The sequence below is a fragment of the Chamaea fasciata genome, unplaced genomic scaffold (genome assembly GCF_029207755.1).
Source record: "Chamaea fasciata isolate MVZ Bird 193981 ecotype frontalis unplaced genomic scaffold, bChaFas1.0.hap1 SCAF_9, whole genome shotgun sequence".
NCBI lineage: Eukaryota > Metazoa > Chordata > Aves > Passeriformes > Sylviidae > Chamaea > Chamaea fasciata.
In genome coordinates, this window is record NW_027094094.1 from 10,216,856 (window position 1) to 10,230,203 (window position 13,348).

Here is a 13,348-nt window from a genome sequence, read left to right on the forward strand (position 1 = left end):
TTTGTCCCTGTCTAGGGTTAAATCTTCAGACACCATCCACCTATTTCTAGGTCTCCTAATAGAGAATACTGACAGCATAAGGTCTGTGGAGCATTCAGGATAAATTGTTGTTCTTTTGACTTCAGAGTAGAAAGCCCCTTGCTGTAGTTGTAGTCAATGGTCTATCCCCATTTTGGTTAAGCTGCTGTAGTTGATTTATTTAGAGTATCCATGTGGAGAAGTACAGAAGGTCAGACCTAGAGAAAGGAATATAATGAGTTGGAGTGACATTATTTACCCCGTGAGCACTGGAAATTTTGTCTGAGACTGAGTCATTACCATGCTGCATGCCCTCTGTGTGCAATGGGGAGAGTCCCTGCCTTGAAGAGCTCTGTGCAATAGAAGGCAGACAAGGAGGACTGAAATGTCTTGATTAAAAGCCACTTAGAGAGTCACTGGAAGAGCCAGAGTTTTTCTAGCTCCGCCCTGGCTCTCCACCACTTCAAAGCACTCCAGGCCAGTTGCTCAGCTGGTGTGAAGAGCATCAGTGCTGCAAGTCCATCTAATGTCTGTCTCCATCAGAGCCAAATATTGACACTGGCAAAAATCCATTCCATTATTAAACACAGATCTGCAAACCCTTTATAGATTTGTTTACAGCTGCATGTAAATATACTTTTCACAGAAGATTAATACTACTTACCAGTATTTATAAAGGGCAAGACTGCCTAAGAATCTGACTATTTATCCTGACTGATAAAAGGACTTTTCTGACTTTCTTGTGACTTCTTCTGTGATTTAGTTTCTGCATTATGTAGTGTGATTGTTTTGCTGTTTTTAAGAATTTGGAAACTGTAAGCCTGTAGGATTTATGTGAATTTCGTCTTTGCAGAGGGTCTGCTGGGCCTTTCCTTGAATTTGAGTGATATTTATTTGTATGCTGATGCATTTAAAGTAGGAAACAACATGTTGCTTTGGCTGTGCTTCCGTAGGTGCCCATCCCATCTCCTGATATATAGTGAGTAGAGCAGAGAACCGGGCAAAAGACTTGGTTCTTCTTCCTTCTTCTTCCTTCTTCAAATGCCAAGTGTGGTGAGATTTGGGCAAATCACCTCAGCTGGTGAATTTCTGAAGATGTGCTGAAACCAGCCAAGCATTCCTGCTAATATAAGGACAGCTGGTGTTTGAGGAAGTGTGCAGTAGCAAGGGATTAGTTACTAGGTCTTAATGCAGGGTCACCCCATCCAAGCACAGGAAAGCTTTGTCTCAAACCAGTGACATAAGCACCTTTCAGAACTGGCAGTGTGTAAAGCTGAGCTTTGCAAAGGCCTTTCATGTTTCCTTGGGCCTTGATGTGTTTGTTGGAGCTGCTGATCATTAAGAGTGGTGATGCTCAGTGCTTGGTAGCTGGGTGGGTGCCCCTTGCTCCCTGCTACTTGAGGGTGACTGTCAGGTAACAAATCAAGGTGGCTCTTCAGTCTGTTTCCACAGCCTAAGTTCTACCATAGCATCAGGGATTAGTGTTTTTCATTGGCCTCTGGGCCTTCAGTGTCCATCAGCAACAAGAATCTGTGGCTCAGACATTGATATAGATATATGGTATTTAGGATATCCAGGTCTTCCCCCTGCTACATGACAAGCTATTGTTTAGTTCTTTGGATTTCCCTATGGCTGTTCTTCCTTCAGTCAGGGACTGTTTCTCCTCTCTACTCCCCAGTGCACTTAGCTGACTGTTGGCAACCACCATCTCACAGTGCTGAGGGTTGAGAGAGGCTGCCAATGTACAAATTGTGGCCAGGCTGAGTTATTAAATCTGTAGGATTATGTAGTCTGACTAATCCACAAGTAATCCCTGTCCTTCTGCTGCAGGCTTACCGATACCTCACCCCATATACCCCCATCTGCATTGCAAAGGCTGTGAAGAACGCAGCGGAAACAGAAGGCATGAGAAGAGCACATGTAAGTGAAGCCTTGAATGTCTCCCTGCACATGGCAACAGGTCTGCTTTACCTTTAGGGAAAGGAATAACATTTTCCTTTCAGTTTTAATGTTTTGGATAAAAAGAAAATAAGAATTTGGATAGCAGGTTTTCTGTCAGACATCTACTGCTCTTGAACCAGGTTTCTTGCATGTTTTGCATACCCTTGAAGAACAACATTTGCTGTAGTGTGAGGAAACAGCCTTGCTCTGTGGGAAGACTGTAGACTTGAGAAATGTTATTTACAGTGTGGGCCCTTAAAGGGATGTTCTTTCCCCTTTCCTGGTTCTGTTGTCTTTGTCAGTGGAGTTTTCATATTGTTATCACTTGAATAAACACAGCCTAAAGAGTACAGAAAAATTCTTCGACACATGGTGCAAAGCAACAGGCCAAGATGTTCAGAAGCAGCCCAGCATTCTCAAAGCACTCTTGTAGCCTTGTCATCATGACACTGGAGATGAGGCTGATTTCCCAGGAAGCTTCATCATTTCAAGCAAAGAAGCTGCCTGTGAAACAGGTTCATGGTGTGGCTGAACTTTTCTCTTATTTATTTCCTGTTAGTTCTTAAGCGGCAGTTTTCACAATGTGCCAGTTGAAGCAGAGCTGGCAGTTTTGGGCTTGTCCCATATTTTCTGCGGCTTCTTGGGAACCAGTACTTTGTATTTCAATGCTTTTCTCTCCCTGTTAGTTAAGGGGAAGTAAAAAGAGTTGTACTGAGGAGAGGCACTTTGTCACCTGCCATCTGAGAACAAAATTGTGCCTCGTTCTTGTACACATCTCCTGCTTCTTGCCCCTACATGCTGCAGGCATGTTGTAAAAAAAAGGAACAAAAAAGGAGGTCATAAGACAAGAGAGCCAGAAGCTGTGTGACAGAGACTATGTGGTGGCCATGTCCCAAAGGGCATGTTCCCCTGTCACATCACCAGATGAGTCGTGTGATTGCCTTCTGTGATCTGAGATGCAAGATCTTGGCTGTTAAAGCAAAGTAGCCTTGAAAATGATGTGTGGGGTAGAGCCAGACTTCACACATTAAGATATGTCCCAGCAGTAATTATTAACATTCATTTAATTCTCCAGATACTTTTCCAGTGTTTCCATTAATTACGATGTGCAAAACCTGAAAATACCTCTTGGATCATCTCTTCGTTTATGTTTATGAAACTTACAGGTTGGATTCTTCTGCATCAAAACCTGTTTATACTGAGGCTTGATAAATATTTCTCTTTCTCAATTCCCTTTTCTTGTGCATAGATTAAAGATGCTGTTGCCCTATGTGAGCTCTTTAACTGGCTGGAAAAGGAGGTATTGTATAATTTTTTTTTAACTTGGAGGTTCTATTGCTGTGTAAAATTCTTCACTGGCAAACTTTTTGTTAGTCATTATAGTGCCTTTACTAAAAGTGGGGAAAGTTGGGGGTTTATCTGGTGGTTTGAGCTTTTTCTGAGGATTTCAAACATGCTTTTATCCAAGGCTGAATTAATTTTTTTGAAAACATTCTCCCATTCATTTTACACAGACCAAAGCTCAAACAAGTGAGAAATGACCTGATCAGGCTTAGTGTAGTGTTAATGCTGTCTTGTGCTGGTTTGGTAGTGTAAATCATGAAATAATATTCAGCTTCATACAATAATTTGGAATTATTCTCATGATAATCAGCCAGTATGAACAAATTTGGCATTTATGAATGGGAGGTGCAGTAAAAATGGGATAAAAACAAATGACTTGTGTATTCACTGCATTAGAAGTACACAGTGGATGTGCAGAGTGCCAAGTGTTACACAGCAACTTGCTAAGCCGTGCCACTGCATGTCTGAGTCTATTAACTTTATTTATGGAGAAGGCTTGATGACTTCCAGGAGGTGCCTTTTTACATGTCTGAGTACCTCAAGAAGTCAGCCTCAGGGGTTATGAAACCTAGCTCTTGCCCTGCTTTGCTTGTTTTCCAGTCCAAGGGAAGTTGTGTCATAGGTTTGAATTTATCAAATGCCTAAAGTAAAATTTAACGCACTTTGTTTTTTCTGCAACTGCTTCCATTCCTGATTTAAAAGTATAAAATTTCTAACAGCAGCATGGGCTGCTAAAGAGAACTATTTAAGCTTAGTGTCACCTGACTGTGAAGAGATGTTGCCTCTGCACATCTCAGTGAAGTTAGTGCTGCACTGGCTGCTCCCTAGTCATGGTTCAGTGATCTTGCTGTGACTGTCTCCACTTCCTTCTTCTCAAATGCCCTGCACAATATTGCTGCATTTGTGTTTGTCATTACTGAGGAATGAGGACAGGAAACCTGGAGAGAAGCCACTTCCAGGGTTTCATAAGGCACAGACAAGACCCAGTGTTTAAGCATGTAGCGTTTTCTTTGCTTATTGCTGCACTAATCCAACCCATGTCCTTGTCCACCAGGTTCCAAAGGGAACAGTAACAGAAATAGTTGCTGCAGACAAAGCAGAGGAGTTCCGCAGGTAAGAAGTAAATCTATTCTGAGGAGGTTTTATGGATGGCATTTTTTGTCTGTTGTTTTTATTTTATTCTTTAGAAATGTATCTCACTTGACAGATAATTTTACCTGAGGACAAATCTTTACTAAGAGATTACTTTGAAAACTTGAAGGAGTTGGGAAGAATTTGGCCTCTTGGGAGATACAAGTCCCAGCCCACTGGATCCTGTCCAGTTTCTTTTTGAGATAGCAATGAGAAGTCCTGCAGGTTAGGACACTTAAATACAAGACAGTTGCTTCCTTACCACAGAGAAATGTACATAAAATTTAGATTTCTTCTTCTGGTAGAGAAGGAATATCATTTGTTTTGAGAGTTACTCCCATGTGTACATCAGCAGGACCTCTAAAATGGCTTTGAGTAAATAAGTAACAAAGTAGAAATTGTTCAGCTCATCTCTTCTTGGGTGATTTAAGTAGTGAATTTTCTTCTCCAAGGAAAGAGTAGATCTGGAAAAAAGGTTTCCACGTGGTTGGGAGAAGAGGACTTCAAATTGTACATTTCTTCTACCCGTATTTGCTTGTCCAGGTGGCTTTCAAGGCCAAGGGGAAGGCTGAGGTGATGTGAAATTGGGGATGGGGCACTCCAGGTGCCGTAGGTGCTTGGTGTGCTCCTCTCACTTGTGCTGTAGTGATCACAATCTTTTCTTTCAGTCAGCAGAAAGACTTTGTTGAATTGAGTTTTGCTACCATATCAAGCACAGGTCCAAATGGAGCCATCATTCACTACAAGTAAGAGAAATACAGCTTCTCCTTTCATCCTTCAGCAAACATAGTTGGAATGAGCTGTCTCGCCTCTTCATGGAGTCTCAACAGAGTACTCCAGGGAGATGTTGCTTGCTATCTTTCTTTACTCCACACAAATTAAGTAAAGATCTTTCCCTGCTGGCAGCATGCATGTATCATGATGCTGATCTGCTCAGGGCCATAGAAAAGGGCTATTTCGGGGCTGGAAGTCTGGGAAGGATGAGTATGAAATGCCACAACTGTTCTGAAATACATCCAAGAAACAGATGTTGGGGGTTTTGCTGGAAGCAGCAAAGCTCTGTACTGTAGTGCTATTTGCTGTATACAAATCCTCTCCTTGGTATGATCCCTGGCTCAGCATGTGTGGGATTTCCATCACTGCCACAAGAAATCAGAGCTGACACATCCAAGCTTGCACTTAATATGGTTTCTGGACTGCAGACATGGGCTGGAGACCTTAAAACAGTAGAACAAAACCCTGTGTGTTTATCTGAACAGGCCAGTTCCTGAGACCAACAGAACGCTGTCAGTGAACGAGATCTACCTCCTGGACTCAGGAGCACAGTACAAGTGAGTGGATGAATGGTGCTGAAATGCATTGTGTTCTTTTCCCCATGACCCCTGCAGGGTCAGCTCACATTTGCCTTGACAAGCAAGTTTTGAGTCTACAGCAGATCAGGGCTGCTGACAGGCCTTGCTGGGGTCAGGGACAAGATGTCAAAGTACAGTTTCCATCTGAGTCCCATCCATCCTCGGTGTGATGGGAACTGTATAGCTGGTGTTTTTGATATCAAGTTGCAGGAGCAGGGAGCAGGCCTGACTGCCCTGGCTTAGCCTTGGGCTGCCTACTCAGCAGCCTGCACAGCTGGGTGAGGCACCTACCCTGCCAGGATCTGCCCTGTGGGCAGATTTGAATGAAATTGAGGTCAGAACAAGGTGGAGTGAAGAGGCAGGACAGCACTGCCTTGTGGTGCTCTCTGCCTTTTCAGAGAGACTCAGAGTCAGGGTTCCTCATCCCAGTAGCCACTTGGGTCTTGGGTATGTTTTTGGAAAGGCATCGTGTCTGAAAACTCACTCAATGCTGTTTTGACAGTGCCATTCAGTGGCCTCAGTTCCTTTACTGTGGAACTCTTGACTCCGTGGAAAATGAAAGAAGGGATGTTTTTAACCAGTGTAAATAGATGAGAAGTGGCTTGTTCAGGAAGACACAAGACAAGCCTGGCTGCTCCTTTGAGATGAGCTTTGTCTTTAGAGCTATGCTTTTTTGTTATGTCAGTCAGGAAGAGCTTTGAAAAAGAACCATACAGACATCCTTTGATAAGGTTTTTACAAGGAGATCTTTTTTCCTCCCTTCTGATGGCCTAATTAACGATTTCCTTAGTGCCACTATGAAAAGCAGCCCTTTGGATACAATGTAAGCTGGACATCAATGGCACTTACCACAGCATTGTGACAGGGATGCTTTGCTTGTCCCTGCTGAGAAGTTAAACCGTGAGTTCTTTGTGACCACGGCCTGTGTGTGCTGGGGAAGAGCACAGGGACAGGAGTGAGCGTTTCAAAGGGAACTCGTTATTTCAAGAGCCATTGTGTTCTTGACAGCAGGCTCAAAATGCTGTTTGCAGAGTCAGTTTCTGACGTATGGGATTAACCCCTATCCACATGCAGGATGATTTACAGGAAACTTAGCACAAGGCATCCTGAGGATGAAAGGGATACTATCCCCCCTTACACTTGCCTTTTCTGAGCTGGTAGCTTTCATTTTTGCAAAAGTGTGTGTTTTAAAGCTGTTAAAGAATCAACTACCATACAAATAGGCTAAATTTGGCCTGTTCTCAATGGACAGGTACCAGTTGCTAAACCTCAAATTAGCATCGTTTTTATGAGCAGTTTAGAATTCTAATTTGGGAAGAGCTTTGGGATGCTTATGGTTGAAAGATAACAGTTTGAATTATGAATCATTATTGCTGCATCTGGGGCATTGTGTTCAGGAATTTTTGAGATTAGGAGCAGTTACATCATCAGTCTTGTGTAGCACAGAGCAGATGACTTTACCCATTTATGAGCTTGGTTGCTTTGCTGCACTGTGACTGGGTTTTCTGTGCATTCTCACATTGGTCTTTGTTTTTCCTCCATCCCTTTGGTTCCTGCGTCTTTGCTTGGCTCTGAAGAGATGGTACAACTGATGTGACCAGGACAATGCATTTTGGCACACCTTCAGCCTATGAAAAGGTAAGTTGGGATCACAGTGTGGTTTGTGATCTGATCCTTATTGTTTGAGATACTTAAATTAGTGATGTGCCCTATTGCTATGCAGTCAAAGTTCTTTGTCGAGTGACCTGTCATTTATTTACCAGTATGTGGCAGCATTTGGATAAGGACTGAAAAGGAGACTCTCATACTTCAGACTTCCAAAATATAAAGTGTTTTAGAGAAATGACACCTTTCTATCTTAAAATGCACAGCTGTCATCTGCAAAATGACGTGTTTCCTCTAAGAAGTTAGAAAATCGGGAGACTGGGGATAAACATTACTGGTTTGTCCAATAAGGGAGCCGGGGGGTCTAATATAGTGCAAAGCTCAGTGTCTGCTGCAAGGCTCCAGTCAGTTTGTGATATAAAAAATCAGTCTTCGACTTACCTGAAAAGGTCTGTGTTGGAAATTTAACAATGTAATTTTGTTTATTTTAAATAGCTTCTTTAACTTTTTATTAGTCTTAGCTAAAACTAATTTCATTATTATAGTTCACTTAGTGACAAAATTATGCTGTAGGGTATGCCCAGGAAGTAAAAATACAGCCACAAAGAAAATCAGTCATGTAGATCAGGTGAGTGCTGCTGCTTAACCTGAAGTCTGAGTTTGTGGTGGTCTCTCTGTAATTTCTGGAGAGGAATCTTCAGAGTGCTTTAAACTCCTTCTGCACATGGTTTGCTTTGGCATTACCAGCCACAGGAGAGCACAACCAAGTTTTTCCATATCCTCCACAATTTGCTACAAGATGCATCCTTTCTTTCCCTCCTTGGGGAACACAAAGCTTTTCCTTTCCCTCTTTACCTAGAGCACACATTTCTTTGACAGGAATGCTTCACCTATGTCCTGAAGGGACATATAGCTGTGAGTGCAGCCATCTTCCCAAATGGAACCAAAGGTGGGTTGGTGAGTTGGTTGTTTTGATCTCTGAAGAACTATTAAGTGGTCTGAAAATGTTATGATTGACAGGTCTAGGCAGATGAGGCAGATATTGATGTAACTGTTTCCATCACAACAGTTTGGATTCTGGATTACTGATGCTTTCTCTCTCAGCATCAACCAGTGCTGAAGAATCTGAGGGGGGCAAGTCTGAAGGATGTTGGAAGTGCTCTGGCTCTAGGGTGATAGTGACTTTCATCAGTCAGTGGCACTCTAACACATGTGCTTGGAGGTTGTCTTTATTCTTTACTGATGACCCTATCAAAGCAAAAGGTCACTTTCCAGCTTTGTAAGGACTGGTTAAGTCTCTTCCAATTACTGTGGAATCTCTTGTATCAGTGGGAAAATATATGAGAAAATGACACACAAAGGAGCTGTTTTTATTTTGTGCAGGAGAAGTTGTGACATATCATCCACCTCTGGTGAATTTGTAAACAGTTATTTTCTCCCTGGTCACACCTTGTACAAAACCAGCTCTTTTTAGAGATTTCTTCAGTTTGTGTTCTTGGGTAGGCAAGTTAAAAGCAACTGCACAATGGTATGAGAAACCCAAACTGAAATTGAAGAGTATCTGAACTTGGATACATGGGCTTGGTGTTCATATGCAGGCAACAAATTCTGTTTCAACCCTCTGGTTGAAACTGTGTGAAATGAGTGGCCTTCCAGGCAAGAAATCTGGCTGATTAGTCCACCAAATACAATTGGCAGGTCTCCTATATTCAGTTCAGTAAATACAGCTCCTTTTAAGACAGGTACTGAATTCTCTGTGGGACTTTTAACCATTAGATTCTTCCCTGAAAATGTCAGTAGAACAAACAGCAGTGCAATGTTTCTGTTACAAACACCTCTTGAAGACCTGTGTAATGGAAGAGAGAAGGGCTCTTTAGCTGAGAAAGGGATTGAATATCAGAATTGCCAAATCTGCCCTGTAATTCCTAGCCATCCAATGACTTGCTTTCTTTGTGGGTGTTGAGGCTTTTTGAGGTAGTGATGGTAGTTTGTTTTTTTTTTTGGTGTTTTTTTTTTTTTTTTTTTTTTTTTTTGGGGGGGGGTCTTTTTCTGCATGTTTTCCAGGTTTGAACCTTCAGTGTGATTATCAGTGTCTCTGTGGGAGCCTGATTGAATTTTTTCTCCTTGTCTGTCTACAGGTCACCTTCTAGACTCCTTTGCCCGCTCTGCTTTGTGGGACTGTGGCTTGGATTACCTGCACGGGACAGGACATGGAGTTGGCTCTTTCCTAAATGTACATGAGGGTCCTTGTGGCATTAGCTACAAAACCTTTGCAGACGAGCCCTTGGAGGCTGGCATGATTGTCTCTGATGGTATTTAGCACTCTCTGGTCATTGGGGAGGGACCAAGCTCTTTAAGATGCAGAGGGAATAAATGTGACAGTGATGTAAAAGAGAGGCTGGATCAAAAGCTCAGGGCCTGCCTCCTCAGCTTGGTGTTTTAGTTGTCATTTTAGCTCTCTAAAGGCCCTCACATTAGCTTTTCACCTTCCATGAAGCACCTTTGCAGTGAGGTGCTGCAGGACTGCTTCCTGCTCTCTACAGCACAGGCCTCAGAAGAGCTGTGCTGACCAGCTGGCTCTGGAATACTGTGGAAGAACTGGCTGCAGTACAAGGCGGACACCAAGCTTTCAGGAGCTAATCCTGTCTTTGCCATGGGCTATTTGAGGCAGCTGTTAAATCTTTGCATGCCTTATTCTTCCAGTAGTAAATTAACAGCCTGCTGGGGTTTGCTGAGAGACTTACGTTTCTTCAGGGCTGCAAAGTCCTCTCAGGAAGTCAGGGGAACAGTCTCTAAAAGTGTTTTGAGGAAGGGGTTACCCACTCGCCTTTCATGAAGACATTAATATTTTCAGAGTTTCTGGTATTTGAACTCAAGCATTCTGTGCTCTCTCTTGAATTCCAAGGAGATTCTGAAGCTTGAGGGCTGTCTGTCTTATTTCTTCTCTCTTTGAGAGCTTCTGCTGTCACCTTGCTCGGGGCTTCTGTGCAGATTTAGTAGCGTCAGAAATTTGTTTGCCTCTGTGGTTGCCTGATGTCAAGATAGCTTAGTGACTTCAGTGGACTAAAGACATAGAGGGGAAGTTTGGCCATAGGGAATAAGCACTTGCGGAGTGCAGCAGTGTGGCTTAGGTAATTACTGTCTGTTTCTGCAGAGCCTGGCTATTATGAAGATGGGTCCTTTGGGATCCGAATAGAAAACGTCGTCCTTGTGATCCCTGCTGAAACCAAGGTGAATGATCTGCTCCAGATGCACCTTTCTCCCTGACTTGCTGGTTATAAAACTTTAAGTACTGGAACTTGAGGTGGGACCATGCTGCAGACAGTTAAATCCTACTCAAGATTCCTGGTCTGCAAAACCCCTTATTGATGAGCACTGGTTCTAAGTCTCCCTTGATAACGGAAGCACAGAAGAGAGTTTTGCTTCTGCAGATTCCATGGGTTGAAATGTGTGTGTGAGAATTGTTTTAAATTGTTTTCTGTCTGTGTGTTGAAGCAACCTTATTCAGCCCTTTGGAGTCATTGCTGTAGAACTGGTTGATCTCAAGTTGGAATTTCCCTCTCTGGTAGGGAGCCCTCAGTGGCAGTAGAAACAGAACTGCAGACAGATTTTGACATTATAGTTGCCAGTCTGGCTGGGTTATGCTTTTAGAAATGCTATACTGAAAATGATCATACAGTCGTCAAGCTGAAGTCCTGTACAATGGTGACCTTTAGGAAGGGACCATTGAAAGAAGTAACAAAGTTTATATTGAGGTTCTTTGCTTGAGCTGTAAGAAAAATGTTACTGTAAGTTGCTACCCTCTCATCTGAATGTTACCTTGGTTATTCTGCAGTGATGACATAACCAAGGAGTAAGTGTGATCTGGGTGGAGCTATTTCTAAAATTGTACAATCCCTTTGTCTTTCTGCTGCAGTACAATTTCAAAAACAGAGGGAGCCTGACCTTTGAACCCTTAACCCTGGTTCCAATCCAGACGAAAATGATTGATGTTAATTTGCTGACAGAAAAGGAGGTAGGTAAAACAGGTTTGCATTGCCTTCTCTATGCTAGAAGCAGCTTATTCTGTTCTGTTTGCAAGAACCACTGGCCTTTGTTCCTTTTCATAGATCCAGAGAGCAATCCTGAGCACTCTGACTTATTTTTAAGCTTGACCCACTTTGAAGGGAGGGGGTGAGCTAAACAAGCTTTTCAGATGTCCTTCCTATCTGCATGAAGACAGTGAGGATCCCACCAATTGTGTTGTTTTGGTAGTTCCCTTAATATACTTGCTGCTGTCAACTCTTTTCCTACTCCTACCTTAATTTGGTTCTGGCAAGTGTCTGTCTTACCATGCTGTCTCCCCACGGACTACAGTGATGGCTATCCCATCCTGTTATCTGCATCTGCTCGTGACCAGTCCCATTCAGGCACAGCCCATTGCTCAGTACATAGCAACTCTGGGCAGACTTCTCTGAATCCTGCTCAGCAGCACTTAGTTCCTGAACAGCTTCATACTCTAAGCTTTCTGTTTAAGTCTCCCACTACCTTCTCCATGGCATTTTTCATCCTGTTTTTCTGCTATATTCCTTTTTACCTCCTTTTTGGAATGATAACCCTGTTTTGCATCCATTTGCTGAGTAGGTTTGTGAAGGGTACCAAGATCTGCCCTAGGGTTACCTGTTCAGATCAATAGGGCAGCTTGTGCCTCAGGAGTGCATTGTCCAGTTACAATTTTGCAAAGCTATTTATTAAACTGTGCCAAGGTAACTATTCAGATTTGCTGGAGGCACTGATTTGCAGAGACTTTACTTGTCAGCTGAACTGACCCTTGGCTCATCTGAAAACCCAGGACGAATTGCTTCAGTTCCCTGCCCTCATCCAATTTACAAGCCACTTCCATATAACAGAGATCTGTCTCTTCAAGACAAGACTGCAGCTCACACCCAAAGAGCACGAGGGCCTACAAATTTTTTTGGCTGTACATAACTTGTAAGGTCACGAACTGTGCTCTGTGTTTATGCTGACTGTCCTACCCCTCCCTTTCTCCAGCTTCACTGGGTGAACGAGTACCACCAGAGGTGCAGGGAAGTGATTGGAGCAGAGCTGGAGAGGCAAGGTCGACACGAAGCTCTTCAGTGGCTCTTCCGGGAGACGGAGCCTCTGGCCAGAGTTCAGTAGCAGCACCACTATCTGCAGTGTGCAGAACATCAGGACAGCTCCGTGTTCCCATCATCTGCGTCTTCCTGGAGCTTGGCACCACTGGGAGGAGGTTTTTCAATGAGCATTTGAAAATCAGGAAGGGATTTCATGTAGTGTTTCTTGCCCCACAACACGTGCGGGTAATGTGGGGCTGAGGAGGGCCACTGTCTGAATAAGTGTTTAGGGGGGAGGGGTTGAGCATAGAAAACAAACAAAATAAATAAATAAGCACGTTGCCTTTGAAACAGGGGTCTTATTTCAATAATGGTTCTAAGAGGCAATACTGGAATATTTTATACTGTCTGGTTTTTCACTGTGAAAACTCAGTATTTTTGCATACTTGGGTTCCAGTTGCTAAGATGTTACCCACACAGCAGGACTGATTACTGAATAAAAGATTCCAATCCGCTGTTTGCTCCATCTGTCTTCTCTTGCAGTCAGTGATGTGTTGGGTTTGGCAGCTTGAAGAAGGACAGGAACCTCATCTTTCCACCGTTATGTGTGCATCTAACTCAGGGAACAAATATGTTTAGGACTGCCTGGTGCCAGGCGCTGGGCAGAGGTTATGGGGAGAACTGGGGGAGCAGTCACTTCTGAATTGTGACAAGTCCTGGAAGGATACAGAGACGCTCAGCAGAGGTTTGTGTGTGCAGGGTGCCCGGGCCAGTACTTCTGTCTATTGTTATGTCTCACTGAGTGCTTGTATAACCCATGGCAGTGCAGGATGCGTGGGCAGTATCATGGACTCGCAGCTCTTCCTGGACACAAAGCAATTA

The 13,348-nt window shown here is 43.3% G+C and overlaps 1 protein-coding gene across 3 annotated transcripts in view; it reads left to right on the forward strand.

Annotated features, from left to right (window-relative positions):
* The window catches only part of XPNPEP1 (X-prolyl aminopeptidase 1), a 30,907-nt gene extending 17,922 nt beyond the window's left edge, over positions 1-12,985 (forward strand). For all 3 annotated transcript variants that reach the window (XM_066190958.1, XM_066190957.1, XM_066190960.1), the window contains 11 exons: positions 1,849-1,938; positions 3,209-3,259; positions 4,358-4,416; positions 5,103-5,180; positions 5,694-5,765; positions 7,364-7,424; positions 8,271-8,340; positions 9,530-9,703; positions 10,546-10,622; positions 11,308-11,406; positions 12,423-12,985. In XM_066190958.1, the coding sequence (XP_066047055.1) occupies positions 1,849-1,938; positions 3,209-3,259; positions 4,358-4,416; positions 5,103-5,180; positions 5,694-5,765; positions 7,364-7,424; positions 8,271-8,340; positions 9,530-9,703; positions 10,546-10,622; positions 11,308-11,406; positions 12,423-12,551 (960 nt within the window). In that variant the 3' untranslated portion in view covers positions 12,552-12,985. The remainder of the gene's footprint in view (positions 1-1,848; positions 1,939-3,208; positions 3,260-4,357; positions 4,417-5,102; positions 5,181-5,693; positions 5,766-7,363; positions 7,425-8,270; positions 8,341-9,529; positions 9,704-10,545; positions 10,623-11,307; positions 11,407-12,422) is intronic.
* The last annotated feature ends 363 nt before the right edge of the window (positions 12,986-13,348 follow it).